Source organism: Apus apus, chromosome 10 (genome assembly GCF_020740795.1).
Source record: "Apus apus isolate bApuApu2 chromosome 10, bApuApu2.pri.cur, whole genome shotgun sequence".
NCBI lineage: Eukaryota > Metazoa > Chordata > Aves > Apodiformes > Apodidae > Apus > Apus apus.
In genome coordinates this window covers 5,978,746-5,996,743 of record NC_067291.1, presented here as the reverse complement: position 1 = coordinate 5,996,743, position 17,998 = coordinate 5,978,746, and the positions used below count along the sequence as shown (strand labels likewise).

The 17,998-nt window shown below is 40.0% G+C and overlaps 2 protein-coding genes across 3 annotated transcripts; one reads left to right on the top strand and one right to left on the bottom strand.

Annotated features, from left to right (window-relative positions):
• Window positions 1-330: 330 nt before the first annotated feature.
• Window positions 331-8,622, bottom strand: MCEE (methylmalonyl-CoA epimerase). 2 transcript variants are annotated; one of them, XM_051628544.1, is made up of 4 exons: window positions 8,567-8,622; window positions 4,340-4,680; window positions 3,714-3,777; window positions 923-1,013 (listed from the first exon to the last, which is right to left on the bottom strand). In XM_051628544.1, the coding sequence occupies exons 1-3, from the start codon at window positions 8,595-8,597 to the stop codon at window positions 3,724-3,726; spliced, it is 426 nt and encodes a 141-aa protein (XP_051484504.1). In that variant the 5' UTR covers window positions 8,598-8,622; the 3' UTR covers window positions 923-1,013; window positions 3,714-3,723. The 2 variants fall into 2 exon arrangements, with proteins under 2 accessions (XP_051484503.1, XP_051484504.1); XM_051628543.1 differs by lacking the exon at window positions 3,714-3,777 and having other exon boundaries at window positions 331-1,013.
• A 1,544-nt stretch (window positions 8,623-10,166) lies between these two features.
• MPHOSPH10 (M-phase phosphoprotein 10) lies at window positions 10,167-17,972 on the top strand. The gene is made up of 11 exons (XM_051628733.1): window positions 10,167-10,279; window positions 10,995-11,649; window positions 12,520-12,665; window positions 13,065-13,239; window positions 13,495-13,636; window positions 14,053-14,120; window positions 14,844-14,981; window positions 15,200-15,310; window positions 15,550-15,657; window positions 16,194-16,424; window positions 17,767-17,972. Exons 1-11 carry the CDS (start codon window positions 10,203-10,205, stop codon window positions 17,914-17,916), a joined length of 2,001 nt encoding a protein of 666 aa, XP_051484693.1. The 5' UTR covers window positions 10,167-10,202; the 3' UTR covers window positions 17,917-17,972.
• The last annotated feature ends 26 nt before the right edge of the window (window positions 17,973-17,998 follow it).

The following is a 17,998-nucleotide window of genomic DNA, read 5'->3' as shown; positions in this document are numbered from 1 at the left end:
TTCCACTCTCTTTCAAAGTGCTTTTGCATAGGAAAACAATATAAAGTAAGTGAAAAGATTACTTGCTATTTGTTCAGGTCTCTCCCAGATACCTTCCTGTGGATAAACCTTGAAAAACAAATATTCGGTACCTGAAAAAAAAACTAAAATATAACAAGCACATTACAGTGTCAAACCTATTTAAGGCAAGAAAAAATTCAGGCACTTTTTCCACATTGCCTGCATATCCACTGAGTTCACAAAACAACTACATGATGATTTATGCATGGTAACTTCCTTGTCAGTAATTGTTATGCTAAGGAAAATTTATTTACTGATTGCAGACACCTATACTATAACATAAGGATTTTTTTTATTGCATGAAAGAATCAATCAGTGTGAAGCACACGTGGAATGGTGAAAAGAGAAGGTACAACGTTAATTTTTCCTTTCTTTCTAAAGGGAATATCTAAGCTATGTTGTTGTCACTGAGAAGTGGGTCTCTGCTCTGAAATGTAGAACAAAATAATGTGAGATGACCTAGAAACTGCAGTTTCTGTGGTTACAGAGGTAAAACCATGCTGCAAACATGAGGCAACAGAACCTAAATTACTGTTACATATGTAACTTTGCTCATGCATTTGTCTTAAGAATCACAGAGATTTTAAGAATGCCAGCAGATTAATTCTGAAAAACAGATCAATAACAACAACCAAAAGAAAACAACCCCAAATCTATAGCACTATTTTGGTACTCAAAAGCTGTACTTAATCCACAGGGACTACAGTCAACTTGTAAAGACTGAATACCACATCAATATTCCCAGCACCAGCTCAGTAACTTCACAGCTGATCTATTGTTTTATTTATGAATATTACAGCTTAAGCTTGCTCGAGTTCCACAAGGACTCCGTGGCAATCTTTAGGGTGAAGGAAAATCACAGGCTTGCCATGTGCACCTATTTTTGGCTCTTCACTCAATATTCGTATCTTTTTTTTCTTCAGTTCTGTCACAGCAGCTTTTATGTCATCAACCTTATAAAAGAAAAAGACAGTCCACACAAATTAACATATTACATTGGATTATGCAGATTCTACATTTAGGAGCAATAATACAATTCCTTACTAAAATAGTATTTCTAAATACTATAATAATTCTGAAAATAAATAAATTATAAACAGTTTTAAAACATCTAGTCTTAAAAATCCAAATCCTACAGAAGTTTGAATTTGTTATTTGAAGATTTTATATAGTTTAAATAGATTGTGCTGTATTTAAGAAATTATTAAACACAATTCACTCGTGTACAAAGCCCATTGATTATTTTATGTTTTTACTTTATAAAGACTCCATAAATAATCTAAATCCTGCATTGCTGTTACTAAGATCATGCTGCTTTCAAACTATCAACAACTAAAGAAGACTGTCTCCCTGTCTAATTGATGACAGAACACTGACTCATTAGATGCTGGTGAAAAGTGGGGGGGTGGGTAATGGGCAGAAATTGACAGGAAAGTCTCTTTTCGATTTATGTATTGACCTTCCGTGTAGATTAAGCTTTGTAAAGTTTCCTAAGAAGAACCTTGGAATTATCAGAAACATACCCAGAATATGACCTGGTTTTCCTATTGAACTTAATTCTAATATCCTTTAACATAGTATTTCAGTGCAGTTTCCTGCATAAATATGTAATTAACAGAAACATGTCAATGCTTTATTATGTGATTTTGTCTGATGTCATGTCATCAGATGAAATTTGAGTTTTCCCAAATCTTAAATGCATTCTTTCTTTGCAATAATAAAACCAGCACTCAGTTTAGCAGATCCAATAGGCAATAATCAGTAAAGACCTGGAATTAAAAAATTAGCATCACTGTTTTTCAAGACTGAGATGCCTGGACATAACTTGGTGAATAAACTTGCATGATGCCATTGTAGGCAAGAAGGAAATACCTAGTGTTAAATCAGAGGAACAGAGACATCAGTTAATTCCTACTTATTGGTTGCAGTTTTGTTCATGAAAATTCTCACTACAGTTCTTCCTACACAGAACTACCAGTCTGCTAAAAAAACCCCAACAAACAACTGTCAAGTTTTCTCTAAAATAAAACAGCACATGTAATGCCACAGTCCCCTCCAGGTTGCTTTGCCAAGCAGAAAAGCCACTGCAGCTGCAGCTGCTGCTTCTGTCCTGCAGGGCTGGCCAGAAGAGGAACTCTGTGGGCTCAGCTGGAACGGGTTTTACTGCATCCCCAAGGAAACAGTGAGAGTAAACAGTGGAAAGCCTGTGGATGCACCCATGACAGAAGAGTATCAGGCTCAGATTTCTCCTTATTCTACCAAGTGTCCAGAATGCTTTTCATTACAGATATTAAATTCAGTTATAGCTGGTCAGGAATATTTTAATTTCTTGTTAAAATGCTTCTTTTGTTTGAAACAAATTCCCTATCAAAACATCTGTCTAAAATTTCCCTTTGAAAAATAAGACAAAAGGAAGACATAAAAAGCATTTTGATAAAACTTGTCAGGCTTCCTCTCCAGTATGGAAAGCATTTTTACAATTCATGTTTTTGCAATAAAATAGTTCCTAAAAAGATATTTCCACAACATACTTTCCAGATTTCAAATGAATAATCAAATGACACTGACGTTCTTTTACAGTTTTCTGAAAATTATTTTTGCTCAACTTCAGAAGGCAACACATCTTTGAAATGGTCAGATTGTCCATCCTGAGCAGAATGGAAAGTTGGAGGAGGGAGGTTAATATTTTTCTGATTAATGCTGGTAGTGACCAAATCTGTTTTCAGTCCTACTTAAATGGCAGGTCATCAATGGATTTCTCTTTTCTCCATACAAATTAGTCTATAATCTTCCATTTGTTTTTACACAGAAACAAACATGAGGGACATAGAACAAACCTTTTTTTTTTTAACCTAGAGAGTCTATTAGAGAGTTACAAGAGTTCACTCAGGAGAATCTGGCTGCAGGTAGCACTAGCTCACCCCATTAATGGAAATGAACTGTTGGATTATGACTCCTAGCTTGCTTGATCTACTGTATACAGTTAAGAATTTTATTTTGTAACAGAACACTTCTGCAGTGTCCAATATGGTATAATTAGCATATCTCATTCTTCTCAACTTTTGTAATTAACAGCATGACTTCTTTTGATAGCCATCTTTGGTTTATCTGCGACAAGATCACCCCTCATACAAAATGAAGACAACAGAACAATTGCAGCTGTTAACAAATATTTCTTTAAAGGTTCTAAAGGGGATTAGATAGACTTGGAACCCTTGGGAGTTCTGAGCTGTTTTGGCTGAGAAATGCCCACAACTTCTTTCTCTTGAACCTGTAAGTAGGTACCACTCATCTTACAGAGGGTTTTTTCAGTCTTACTGTAAGTTACTTCTTTATTCTACATCCCCCATTTCCTAAATTCAGCTGAGGTCTTTCACATTTCTGTGGCTGAACTGCCTAGCAGTACAATTTGTAATCAACTCAAACAGAATTGGTTTTCTGGTTCTTAAACATCTGCAAATAGGCAAACTTAACGTAAGAAAAACTGCAATGCCTGCATGTATGCAGAATTTCTCAATTCTCAGTGAAAGCATGCAACTGCAAACACTGGGCTTTGCAGATGTACCCTGAAACAATTTTTACTCACATTAATAATCCCATTACTTGTTATTATTACACTTTGCATGAAATAATGAAGTTTGCAAATCTCATACCTGTAAAATATTAAAAACATATATCATAGGCAGCAGCATGACATTTTGCTTCAAACATGGTGCACTAAAACATAAATAACTACATGAGTAAGTAACTACTTTACCCAGCACCCTTATGTCTTATGTACTTGCAGACCAATCTCTCTTTGATGGACAAGGAAAACAAGGACAAAAGGAACTCTGGAGACTTTACTGCTATTTTGTCAGTATGACTGACAATCTTTTTTGACTTCTGTAAACAACTATCAACTAAATACCAAACTGGAAGAACCTTCTGAAAATATAAACTATGCCTTAGCTTAAACATATAATGCCATCTTTTTCCAGCCCAAGTCCTTTTCAGAAACCCTTGGGTTTGTCCACCTTCCACACTGGATACTTAACTCTCTGCTCCCCAGTTTAATCTTTATAACATAAAAGAGGAAAAATCATCCTAGAGCTCATTAAATTGAACTGTGATTTCCAAATCAGAAAAAAGGCACATGTAAGACTTCTCCTTATGCAATAAAAATTCTCACACATGTGACAGCCTTAGATAATTGTTCTTGACACAGGTCAAACCTATTAAAAAATTACACATACTTTAATATCTCTATCTTCTTATATGATATATAGTGTTAAAATACCTCAATGCAGATATGATGCATTCCTCCAGATGTGTTTTTTTTCAGAAAGCCTGCAATGGGACTTTTCTCTCCTAAGGGATGTAGAAGTTCAAGCTTGGTATTTCCCAGCTCCACAAAAACAGTGTAGACACCATGTTCAGGAAGAGCAACAGTCTCGCTCACCTGGGCTCCTAACACATCTTTATACAAGGACTGAGCTTTCTCCAGATCAGGTACAGCAATTGCTACATGGTTTAGTCGGCCCAGTTTCCACACACAGCTTGGGATATTGTGAGAAATGGGATTTGATGATGATAGAGTTCGTACTGTGAGAGCTGAAGTCTGCAATCTGGTAAGAAGCCCTGAAATAAAGTAAATAGCACTGATACGATGCTTTTGAGAAAGTATCAATATCTGCTCTTTCCTCTTTTAATAAGGCTTATAAAACACAAGGCCTACAGGTGTGCAAAGCTGAAGGCAGACTGAGACCAAGGAAAGCTGTAGTAGTAACAGCTCAATTAATTTTTTTTTTCAGAGATTATGCAAATATAACACCCCCTCCCACCCCCCTGAACACAAATTGGGTGTAAATGCTTACATATGCCTGTTAAAAAGAGGAATACATGGCCAAGTGTAATGGTCAACTGTACTGTGGACTTAAAAGTGACTTCTGAATTTTCTGGAGCTTCTTACAAAATAGAGAAAGAAACTAGGCTATCCCTATACATCTAGGAATTATAACAAACAAGTAAACCCACACAAAATATTGGACACAACTCATACTTCAAAATCCAAAAGATATGACTTGAGCTGCCAGCTGTCAGAACTAACTCCAGCAAGGAAAGAAATGTCATGTTCTATCTAATTTAGAAGATTATTTTTGAAAGCTCAAAATAATAATAACTTTTTTAATGCCACTTAGTGTCACAGACTTCAGTGTGACTTATAAAGGAAACAGAGTAACATTTGAAAAGGTAATTATAAAGTGATATTGGATGACCATATGACACAAAGTAAGGTCTAACATGTAGCCAAAAGACAGAGAAATCTTGGAGAAACTCTGTGTCAAGATAAAACTGCTTATATATCTACAAAATTCTTCACTGACAAGGCACTAGTGAACCTTGCACTATCTGTGTTAAACTTCTATGTTGCTCACAAATAGTTTTAGGGTTGCTTGTTGTTTTTTTTTTTTTAAATGAAAAATACATTAAATGAGGATTCTCACAAATTAATTACATTAAAAAATAATCTGTCAGGAGTACTAGAATCTGCAGAGTTTGGGGGTGGAAGAGAAATTGTGAGCATATCAGTTGTTTCTAGCACCAGAATTATAATTAGATGAAAGGATATATTCGTAAAAGGCTCATTTTCATTTCATGCCAGTTTGCTTTAGGCCATGTCAGAGTTCCTAGTGCCTCAAGGCCAAGCTAGAGGCATCTCAGCATTCTGGAAGACTTTGAGGCATTCTTAGCTGTAAATTCACAACTGTGCTATTTTCCTAAGATTGTGCCAAGGATGCACTGAGATTTTGGATGCTTTTTAATGCACTGAGGATGGCATGGCTTGCATTTTTACAGACTCTTTGTAAGGTTAGTAGTAGCTGTAATTAAACAGCTACTTCTACTGTATGAAACAGAGGACTAGCATGTCATAGGAATTCAAGACTACCAGTTATTTGTTCTTCACAAAGACAACTGATGCAGTGCTTAAACCTAAGCCTTCCTGAGCATTGTGCTGTGATGGAAGTGCTTGTGTGTATCTGAGGCTTCAAATTTCAATGTGCAACATACATACTTCCAAAGACTTAGAAACACAAAATAAAGTCTATTCAGAGCCTTTTGATAATAGTAAATCAATATCCTGCATTAAGTTTTTTCAGAAACTTGTCCAGTTCTGCAAGTTACTGCCCTGGAGTATTTCTTGCCAGCCTGTCACACAGTACATCTTGTCCTCTCCTTCATCACAGTCAGAAGGTCTGGGTAACTCTTTTTCACTTGTTACCTTTAGGTGATCATAGTGGTGTAATAGAGCAACTCAGTGTTCCAAGTATGATTCCAAGCATCTCCTAGAGCCTTTTATTTAATTCCTTTTTCCAAATATTAACAGACCACAGTACAGTGGTCTACTACTGTAGATTTTTCAAGCAATCTTTACAGATGGGAAAGACTAGGATTTTTCCCATTCTTTTTGGTATTTCCCATCTATAATTCTTTCTGTGCTTCACACAGGGCACATGACTACATGAGTATTATAATATCATTTCTATTTTGTCTGTTTTCAAGTAGATTGACAGAAAGTAGAGAAGCAGATGGTTGGTTACCCAGCTATTACTGAAGCAACAGCAAAAACAATAGAAAATTCTGTTTCCCTTGGGTTCTGCCCAAGAAATGTTTGATTTTTGTGGTGTTCCCTGGAAAGATAACAGATTGAAAAAGTGAAGTCTATTCCTAGGATTCTTGTAAAGTCAAAGATACTTAAATGCCCACTCATATGACATTATTATTTATGCATCTCTCTATTTCCTCCTCTCACTTAATGGACTGGGTGCTGAAACCCTATTTACCCTTCCTGTAGGGGCAGAGCATCTTTAGGTTTTGGTTTTTTTACTTTTTTTCTGTGAAGTCTTGTGAATTTATCCTAGCTCTAGTGATATGCATGTAGAGCTTTAAATGTAAACCCATAATTACCAGTATGAATTGACTGAGATTAAACAAAAAGCATTAGAGTTTTGCTGCATTATATAGATTAATAACTACATAGATTAGTTACTTAAAATTATAATCTTCTAACCCAATAATCAAACGATGACCCTGCAGTGAAAAAGTTTTTCAGCAAATTTCAGATTAAAACCCCATCACTTCCATGTTTCTGGAAATAAACACTTATATTTATGCCTGCATCACAAAACCAGCCCTGCTAACTGTTGAGGCTAAATTCTTCAGTCACAAAAGCATTTCTCCACTGACTACAGAATTGTAAAAGTAATTCTTAACTTTCTCCAATGTTACTAAAAAATTACTTTCTCTGCTTCTTTGAAGCCAACGGACAGTGTGACTAAACTATCTACCAAGGTATCTGTCCTCCTTGGAAAACTTGCATATGCTGACCACATTCACACATGTAGTTGCTTCTCCTGGAATATACAGCACTTGCCCCTAATGTTGTTATTTTTTAAGCCCTGATTTTTCTAACACTGACAACCAACTCTGAATTCTTCTAGACATTTTGTCCTTTAGAGAAGATTCATATATGATTGCTGGCTTCTGCAGAATATCTGTGACCTTCTTCAGCTTCGTTGAAAGAGTATTTTTTAATTTATCTGTTTGGGTTTTATTCTGTTAATGGTTGAATGATCTACTAGTATTACGCACATCAGAGCTAAACCATGTACCATACCAGCCAAGGCTTACATTCTACAACAGAGCAGATTATGAAGTGACATGTCTAAAGTACCACATGAGATACTCATCCTTCAAATGTCTATTCATAGACTTGTTGCTCCTTAAGTGGGGCAGCAATCATGGATAAGTAATCAACCATAAGCCACGTCCAACTGTATCCAGTCTCTATGGGGAGGTTATAAACTGTAGGTTGCAGTAAGAAGAACCTTGTCACTGGCATCGCTCTGTTTTCCCAAACCATTTCAGGTTGAGAAAAACTCCCAAGCATGGAGAGGAGGTTCTTGCCACAGGCAGGGCTGTGCATTTGTCCTCTGGACCAAACGGAGAAGGGGCATGGTCTGGTCATTCTTAAACCCCAGCACTTTCAAGGTGGTGTTAGGATCTTAGGAACTGCCAGCCAACAAGGTCATTCCTCTTGCTGCTCTGCTCTGTGCTGGAGGTGGCTTTTGGGACTTATTATTAAGAGAGTGAACGGTCGGGATAGTTATAATGAGCAGCAAATGATTTTGCATTTGACTTCTTAAGTTGTATCTTAAACAAGTACCTCCTGCAGCATGAAGAGTTTGCTGCACGACTTTATTCTAGCCCAGACGTCAGTTGTCAATGTCTCTGCCATCTGGGTCAGAAGGCCTTGCTTTGATTGACGAGAGCAACTCTGTTCTGTTGCGGCCTGCGAGGCTCTGTCGGAGAGCCCGCTCCCGCACCCCAGCGCGGGCAGAGGCGGCACGACCCGGCCGGGCCCCGCGCCGGGCCCCGCACCGAGCGGCCGTGCCCGAGCGGGCCCCGAGACCCGCCCCGCCCCCCGGCCCCGCCGCACGTCCCGGCCCGCCCGGCCCCGCGTTACCGGCCGCAGCCCGGCCCAGGGAGGCCGCCATCTCGCCGCCCCGCCTCTCGCACCGCCCCGCCACCCCGCCCCGCCACCCCGCTCCGCACCGCCCCGTCATCTCGTCACCCCGCACCGCCCCCGGGGCAGCCCGGGCTGCGTCTGCGGGACCGGCCGAGGCACCGGTGGCGGCAGCGGCTGCGTCAGGCCGAGGAGCCCTCTCCGGGCGGGCGGGAGCAGCGGCCCGGGCCGCTCCCGGGGGCAGGAAGGTCGGTGGGACGGGCTGGAGCCCCGGGCGTGCCGGGCAGCGGGCTGGCCGTGCTGCGGGGCAGCCTGGCGCTGCGGGGCAGCACGGGGCTTGTTCGAGAGAAAAAGTGCCTGAGAGCCCCTAGGGCAGGGTCGTCTGGAGAGAGCGAGTTTCCCGACCAGGCCGTGGTGCAGAAGAGGCTCGGGACAAGGAGCTGGGGTCTGTTTCCCTGTTCCTGCGGCGCCAGGGCATAGGACGTTATAACTTGCTGTGATAGATAAACGGCTTGTGCCATTTTAAATCAGATAATACTATCTGAATAATAACGCAGATCAAAATCCGTGGTCCAAATGGGTATTTAAAAGTCCCAATCTATGACACTTTCTGCTTCCAGCCCAGGCTGCAAAGTGTCAGAGACGTTCAGGATGTTCAGAGGATCACAGGAGCAGGTTATCCTCATGGCTCCCCTTGCTGGGCCCTGCTCCACACAAGGGTTTCTTGAGGGTGCAAAGTGCCAATGAGAGGCCACACAGAAGCTGTACACTAGGGCTTTGTTTCCTGTGCGCTGAAGATACCTTGGTTTTGGTAGGAAGAAAGCAGGAAAGCAGCAGAGGAAGAGGAGAAGCAATAGCAAGAACCAGGTTAGGAGGCTGGTCAGAGCTGTGGATCCAGCTGCGGAAGGGCTGGGGCGGCCGGGAGCGGCACCGGCAGGGTCTGTGCGGCCCGGGGGCAGCTCCTGAGGGCGGGGGAGGGATGGGTGGTCTCCCACACCTGCAGCAGCAGCTTCTTCACCAGGGTCTGCGGGCGTAGTGCTCGACTCGGCTTTATAACGTACACTTCAAGGAAAGTGCGCGACAAAGGCAGCACAGAGCTGCAGGCTGGGCAGCGCTGGTGGCGGGGCCGGCGAGTGCAGCCGGTTCAGCTGGGAGCTGGAGCTGCCGGTAACGGGGCATCTTGCTCACAGCATCAGCTGGAAATGCGTGGTTCCAAAATAGCTCCACTTGCTAGGTCAGAAAGACGAAGCTGCAAAGGTGACTGTGGCTTTCCTATATTTAGAGCAGGTTTTTCAGCGCTGATGGGCACCCCAGCCTGGAGCAGCACCGCGCTGTACTGGGGGCAGCAGGAGGCTGCAACGCCCTGCGGGCAGGCCCGCCTGAGGAGCCGGGCGTGGCATGAACCAACGAGGCGGTGCAGTGACAGAAGCACGGGCAGGGAGGCAGAAAAGCCTCGGGCTCGGGGCCGGGCCGGGCCGGCTGCTGCCGCGCTCCCGCTGCTGGGGGCGCCAAGGGCGGCGGGGCGGAACCTCCGTGCGCGGAACCTCCGCGCCGGCCGCGGGGCGCACCCGGGCCGCTCAGCCTGTCCGCGGGGAGGCGGTTCCGGGTCGCTCCACGCGCCGCGGCCGGCGGGAAGATGGCGGCGGTGAAGGGGCTGGAGCTGGGCCTGAGGGCGGCGGGCGCTGCCGCGGCTCGCCCGGAGCGCTTCCTCAGGTACTGCGGGGCTGCCGGGCGGTGCGGTGTGTGCGCGGGCCGCCCTGCTGCCAGCCTGGGCTGCCCCGGGGCCGCAGGGCTGTTAACGGCCTCGGGAGCGGGCTGGGGCCTCTGCCGAAGCTGCTGCAGGGTCCTGTGCCTTTCTTCAGCCCTCGGGAATTAGGAAAGGGAGGTTTCTGTTTCAGCTGAAGCATTGGTAGCTCTAGGGAAAAAAAACACCTGGAAGAGACTACCCAAATATAAAGCTGAGGAGTGAGGCAGTTACCTTTTTAAAAACCAAGTCTGTCTCTTGCTTGTTTGAGGTGTTCAGTGCTGTACTATTTACTTCCCCAAAACGTCCGCAGTATCTGATAATTATCAAGTTATAATAAAATGCAACTATAGAAGCTGTCCCGTTGCTACTTTATACACAAAGTGTAACAAAGCTGAAAGGCTTAATCATGACAGTGTTTTCAAAGCTAGGCGTAGAAGGTCAAGCAATAGCATTAATTGTTGAAAAGTGCTATTCTGTAGCACCAAAATACGTAAAAAAGTATAAAAACTATAATTATAAAGTATAATAAAAGCTATAAAAGGAGCTGCAGTGTGACCAGGTGATTATCTTAAGGGAAGGTATAAAATTAATGGAAGCTAGTAGATCCTGGAAAAAAGAAAAAAACCCCACAACTTAACTGCTGTGCTTTTTAAAGCTGTAAATCTTTTTTTCTACTCCTAGTGTGCAGGATGGACTGGCTGCTGACTTCAGAGCATTAACAAAGACTCTCTATGATTTGACTAAAGCTCTGGGAAGTAATATTGTTCGTGGGGGTCCTCTTAAAGAGCTGGTGATAGAAAATTTTGATGAAGAGCAGATTTGGCAACAACTAGAGCTCCAAAACAATGCAGTTCTTGATTTCTTCAAGAAGTCCATTGCAAGGGATGTCCAGGATGAAGATCTTTGCCTCTTCTCAGATGGGGAAGGGGATAGCTCTGATGCAGAGACCAGCTGTAACAAGGAATTGGAAGACAACGTTATGGAAGCAGAAACTGAACAGAAGAATGTTTATACAAAAGATAAAACTAAAGCTAAAGAAAAGCAAAGGAAACTCAGAGAAAGCATAATGCAGAAATACAGTGATGAGGATTCTGATATTGACTTTGATATTGAAGCTCTGGAGCAACAAACTAAAACAGCCAAAGAAACCACACTGACAAAAAGGGGGAGAAAATCTATAGTGGATGACAAGTTTTTCAAGCTGTCTGAGATGGAAGCTTTTTTAGAACATGTAGAGAAGGAAAATAGAGTGGAGGAGGAGGAGGAGGAAGATATTAATTATTTTGAAGACATCATCTCAGATGATGACGAAGAGTCTGAAAAAGCTAAAGTCACAGTAAGAGTATCAGTAATTTTCTAATCTCTTTTCTGTTAAATCAAGATCTGATATTCCTTAGAGCAGATATAAACTGTTGAACTCTGAGTAGCAGCTACCAAGTTAAATTTGATTAGATGACAGATGATTACTTTTGCAGCTTTACTTTAATAATATATTTTACATGAGTATTTGGTAACAAAATATCCTAGTGTAGAACAACACACTGACCTGCTATTCCAGTCTCCCTTTAGGTGGGGTTTTTGCATGAGTAAAGGAAGATAGTATGTCATAAGAAATAGGTGGCCTTGCAGAATTGCAGAATAGGTGACCCAGCAAATGAAAAAGATGTGTCACTCAGCATTGGCACCTGGCAATTAGAGATCACTAAGGTGACTGATGCAGAGCAGAGCTCTGAGGCTTTTGACAAGCTCTTTCAGAGATGTGGCTTTGGAACTCTGATTTAACTTAAATTGCTGACTACTCATTTAAAAAATAAATCTTCTGTTATTTAATATTAGCAGAGATTCTTACTAGCAAGTAAGAACTATGGCTAGGGAATAAGGAGAGGTGTATGCATTCCAGTGAATAGTTGGCAAATTCTACTGCTTTTTGACTTCTGTGCATGTTGAAATCAGTAATGAATGTAAGTGGTAGAATATTTTAAATACTTGTAAAAGAGATTAATTTTACTAAGATGCCCTACCATAGGTTAATGCTTCAGTAAACCCAATTACTGTTACACTAGTAGTGGTGTTCCTCAGGTGCTAAGGACTTGAAAAGACAGGTTACCCTTAGACTTCTGTCAGTCTCAACAGTTTCAGTTTTTTCTTTAGTGGTTTTGGGTTTGGTTTTTTTTTTAATAATTTTTTTTTCTTCTCCCCTTCTTAGAAAATTAAAAGTTCTAGAGACTTGACATACAAAGATTTCTTCGATCCAGTTGATGATGATGATTTAGTAGCTAATGGTATTGAAGATGATCAAGAGGAGGAAGCAGACAGTGCTATTGAGGAGGAGAATGAAGAAAGCATGTCTGGGTAAGTTTATGCATTATTTGCTGCTTAAATGTCCTCATAATTTTACACTGAAGTAAAGTAGAAAATAAAATGTGATTTCCAGGCTCACTGTGGTTATGGTTTGTTGTTCTCTGTTATATGTTTGCATTGTCACCTCACTTAAAAAAATAGTTTATTTACTTATCTTTTGAGTATTGTCTCTTGATATTTATTTGAAGGCATTGTTTAATAGCTGTAACTTCTGTTTTTGAAAGTTACTTTTAATATATAGAAGTTTCCCTAATGTTCCCTGCCTTTAGGTTTCAGTGAAGGCCTAGTTGTTAGTTGTAACAAGTAAACATTTAATGGCTGAAATATGTTCATGGAAAAAACTATAGAGGCTTTTCAACCTTTATTTTATAACACATTTTAATGTTACAGGGTTGAAGATACGGATGAAATGATGATGGAGAATATGAGAAGTAAAGAAACCTCCAAAAAGGTTACATTTAACTTGCCAGATGACAGTGAAACAGATGATGTTACTGATATGCAATTAGAGAAGGACATTGATCCCAGTGAAATAAAGTCTTCTTTTGAGAAGAGACAGGAAAAGGTACTTTTTTTTTTTTTTTTAATTTTGCTGCTACTTTGGAAGAGAAGCCTGTGTGTGTATGTATAAAATTATTGTGTAATTTGTTCAGTCTGCTAAAAATGAAGAGGCTATTTACAAATTAAGAAAAAGTGGCTTATCTACATCAGATATACATGCAGTCATATTTTTATTCAGTATCTGAAAGAACTATTAATTCCTTGCCTCGATTTTACAGGAGAGCTCTATGTTTTAAACTTAGGAAATTGTGTTTTTCAGATGAGCAAAAAAATAAAAAATCTAGAAGAAGAATTATTAGAGGAGAAACCTTGGCAGCTTAAAGGAGAAGTGAGTGGACAAAAACGACCTGAAAACAGCCTTTTGGAGGAAACTCTACTTTTTGACCACGCAGTTCGCATGGGTGGGTGGTGAGAGAGGCTGTTCCTGAAAATGTGTTGCTTACCCCTTGGGTCTTCCCTTTGGCCTTGCTGAAAGCACCTGTGGCTCAGGAGCAGGGGAACAAAACACTTCAATTAAACCTCTTGGTGTATTTTTCAGGTTTTGCATTTTCATGGTGGAAACTATGGGGAGATACTATTCTGTTCAATTTTAACTCAAAGTTCTTTAGTTCAGTGGCAGATTCAGTAATTTACAAGCCTTACATAAATTATTACTCTCTTTAATGTAGAGAAAAACATTATTTACTTACCCCTCCTTCAATTACTCCATATTTGTTAAGGCTTTTCTTTCTTTTTCTGTTGTTTATTCTTCAAAGGGCAAAAAGTATTTCTTGCTGGAGAAACATTAATCTTAAAATTCTTCTCTTTTTTCTCTCAGAACCTGTGATCACAGAAGAAACTACTTTTCAGCTTGAAGACCTCATTAAACAGAGAATATTGGATGAGGTTAATATTATTTCACTTGTTAATCCCTATTTTGTTCATAGATTGGGCTCAAAGGGCACATTCCTAGGTTGAGTTTGAAGCTCTTAAAATACTAGATTATCTTAATTAATTTCTACAACATCTTGTTTTATTCTTTTTCCTTGATGAATGTGTTATTAGATTTCCAAGGAGCTCTATTTTTACATCCCTGTTATGTGCTGAGCTTTGCTGTGCTTCAAAAAAATGAGTGTTTGCAGACAAAAGTGTGAGGAGTTTATTTTTAATAAAATGCCAGTCTGTAAAATTTTGCCTGTGACCATAATTGTAGTGCTCTAAGGATTCTAACCACTAACCAAAACTCAATTATTAACTTTTTTTTTCTTGAAAGCCACTGATAAATTTCTATCACCCAGCTTGTAGAGGCGTATTGTTAGTTGAATTTAAAATTTGCTACATATGGGGGGAGATTATTTAAATGTACTTAACAAAATCACACATATGGTATTTTTTACATGATTTTTACCCTGATCCGCTGAAAATAAGCACATAAACTAGAGCTATAAGTCATTCATTACTTTTTTTTTTTTTTTTAAATCAACATTTGAAATAAGATGTTCCAGGGAAGCCACATGTATAAAGTAGTTAGTATGTCAGAGAAGTAGCATGGGAGGATGTTCTAAACAAGCTGTAGCACCTGATACTGGACTGTAGTTGCATTTGGGCATTAATTTATTACTTTCTCAGGCATGGGATGATGTAGTACCAAAAGAAAAACCAAATGAGGAGCCTTTTGAATACAAGAAACGGATCAGTTTGGATCATGAAAAGAGTAAACTGAGTCTTGCTGAGATCTATGAGCAAGAATACATGAAACTTCACCAGGTAATGTAAGAAATGCTCTTCCCTTCAGTTTGAAGTTCATATAATGTAATCTTACTTTGTATGCTGCTAATTCTGCTTCCAGTTTTTTGGAAATACTTCAGACTTTCCCTGAGTGTTCAGCAGTGAAATGGCTCTGAATTGTATATTGTGTTACCAGTTTTGCTGAAGCAAAATAGCTTTATGAATGGTGTTGCAGTAACATTGCGTTATTAATGCAGCAAAAGACTGAAGAAGAAGAAAATCCTGAACACAAAGAAATTCAGGAAATGATGGATTCACTCTTCCTGAAGCTGGATGCACTTTGTAACTTCCACTTCACACCCAAACCAGTAAGTGCATGAATTTCATAAGGTTGGAGGTTTCACCCCCCTCCTTGAAAGTGGATACTTTAAAATAGATTTGGGAAATGAATGTAAAGTAAACATTCAGAGTTACTGAGCTTGTTCTGATTTCATATTAAATGCACCGTAATTGTCTCTAAACAAAACTGAACATTTAGTATCTTAAGTTAGCTGTCAGCTGCTGTGAGATGGTGTGCTCAGTCCTGGATATGTTTCCTTTTTTCTAGCCTGTGCCAGAAGTTAAAATAGTCTCAAACCTTCCAGCTATAAGTATAGAAGAAGTAGCACCTGTTGCTGTTAGTGATGCTGCTCTCTTAGCACCAGAGGAGATCAAGGTAAATATAAATTAAAATAATGTAAGGATCTGGAGAGGATCTGAATTGTTGATAGAAGGATGTACTGGCTGCCAGATCAATGGGAGAATTCTGCCTCTCCCACTGGGTTCCTACCTGGTGGACCTTCTTGCCTACGATTTTAGTGTTGATTGTTGGGGTTTTGGGGGGGGGTGTATGTGCTTTTTTTTATTATTTTTTGGAGTGGGAAGGAGGGGAAATTCATTTGGTTAGGCTTTGGTGTAATATTATGCTTTCTTTTTTTTCTTGACTATTATGTGATGGTAATTATTTTCCCAATGTATATATGGGTATTTGGAAGGGAAAAGCTAAGATGACAATAGAGGGGAGCAGTTAGGGTGTCTTCAATCAATTGCACAAATCTCACTTCCCAGCTTTTGTCAGTTTTTGGCCTTTGCCTTCATGTGGCATCGCCCTGAGCTGGCTGAAGGCTTGAAGCACTGATACAGATGTGAGTGCTGTGAAGTGAGTCTTTTCTTTTGCACACTTTATGGATCTAGAGATCTTGTTCTCTTTAGGAAAAGAACAAAGCTGGTGATGTAAAAACAGATGCAGAAAAGACTCCCACAGACAAAAAACGAGAAAGAAGAAAGAAAAAGCTTCGTAAACGTATGAAGCTGAGAGAAAAGGAGAAACGTCAGAAGCTTCTGGAAAAGATGAAACCAGAACAAGGCACAAAACTTAGCAAAAAAGCTGCTGCAGCAAAACTAAAAAGGCTTACAAAAGAAGGCAAAGCATCTCTGCTCAAGGTAAGGCTTTCCTAAGTAGTCCTGTGTAACTTGGAGCTTCCCAGCTAAAGAGCATTAAAATCTTAAGGCTAGATAACATATAGGTAGAGAGATGAAAGGGAACTGTGTAACAGAGTTCCTAAGCATAGGGTTGTTTTCCCTCTCACCCCTCTTGATACAGCTATATTTCCTAATCTTTTCCATCCCCTCAAAAATTCCTGTACACAACTAGTGTATCTGCTTACCACCCAAAACTTGTTACCTTTATTTATGTCTAATAAAGCATAAAAGGTCAGTGCAGCTGCTGCCTCTCTCCCTTTTCCCTGCATTCTTTTACACTACAGTTTTGGAAGGATTGTTCTAATCCTACTTTTAACTGTGTAATGCAAAGTAGTGTTGGTGCCTTTTTAGTCCTGATTTTGCTGATGATCCTGAGAGCATGATGTCAGGATAGGGGCCTGAAAAAATAGCTCTGGTTGCACTTTGCAGTGACCCTCTTGGTTATAATGCATATTCATGTACAGGTTAGGGCTTTGATTATGCATAAATCATGCCTAAATGATTGCTGGAACCTTTAGAAGCTTACTCAGTATGAAATATATTTGAATTTGTGAGCAACTTAATCAGAAAGATATGAAAAAACTGTATGGTACAATTACTTTATATCAAAGTATATTCATGAAGCATAAATTGCTTTAGGTACATGCATTTCAAAGTTCCCAAGGTGGTGTTCCTGCAAATACTAAGACCTGTGCTCTTATTTCCTGCATCTGAACTGGTCCCTGGATTAAGTGGGACTGCTTGCGTGCATAATTGAGGATGAGGTTTCTATTTAGTTTTGAATTTTCCAAGCTTTTTGTAACAAGCTATTTCAAAATAGATTATTCCTGTTTATATTTCTTATTGTGGAACCTTCCCTGTAACCTCCCTAGATTAATTTTGTTCTGCATGCTATAACACAGTACATTTGATTACCACCTATGATGGCTTACCAATTAAATTTTAAAAATCTCTGAAACTTTGAGGTATTGGAAACTGGTACGAAAAATAAGTTGGTTACTTCTAAAGCATCTTATGCTTATCTTTTCAAAAGGAGGGCAGAACACACAATGCAGATACATGGTTGTCAGGATCTGTTCTTGGTGCCTGTTCTTACCTGCTGTGCTACTTACTAATTGGAAAGGGATCATACTCTTATTCCTTTAGCTAGCTGGAGTGGTTTATGAATGCAGAGAAAAAGATCCTTTGAAAATCAGTTATCAGGTAGTTACTTCAAAGTCAAATACCATCGTGTGTGGGTGAGGAGTATAATGCTGCTGTGTGTACTTTTCTTGCTTATAACAAATATTTTGTCCATGGACAGGATGAAGGTAAAGACAAGGTCTTGAAATCATCCCAGGCCTTCTTTTCTCAACTACAAGACCAAGTAAAAATGCAAATCAAAGATGCAAACAAAGAGAAGAAGAAACAGAAGCAGCAGAAGGCACTCTCCGTTCATAAACTGAAACTGTGATTTACCTTTTTATGTATGTTGCTTCCTGTACAGATTAAAATGTTTCCAGGGGTTTATTCTGTGTCGATCCTTACAAAATGTG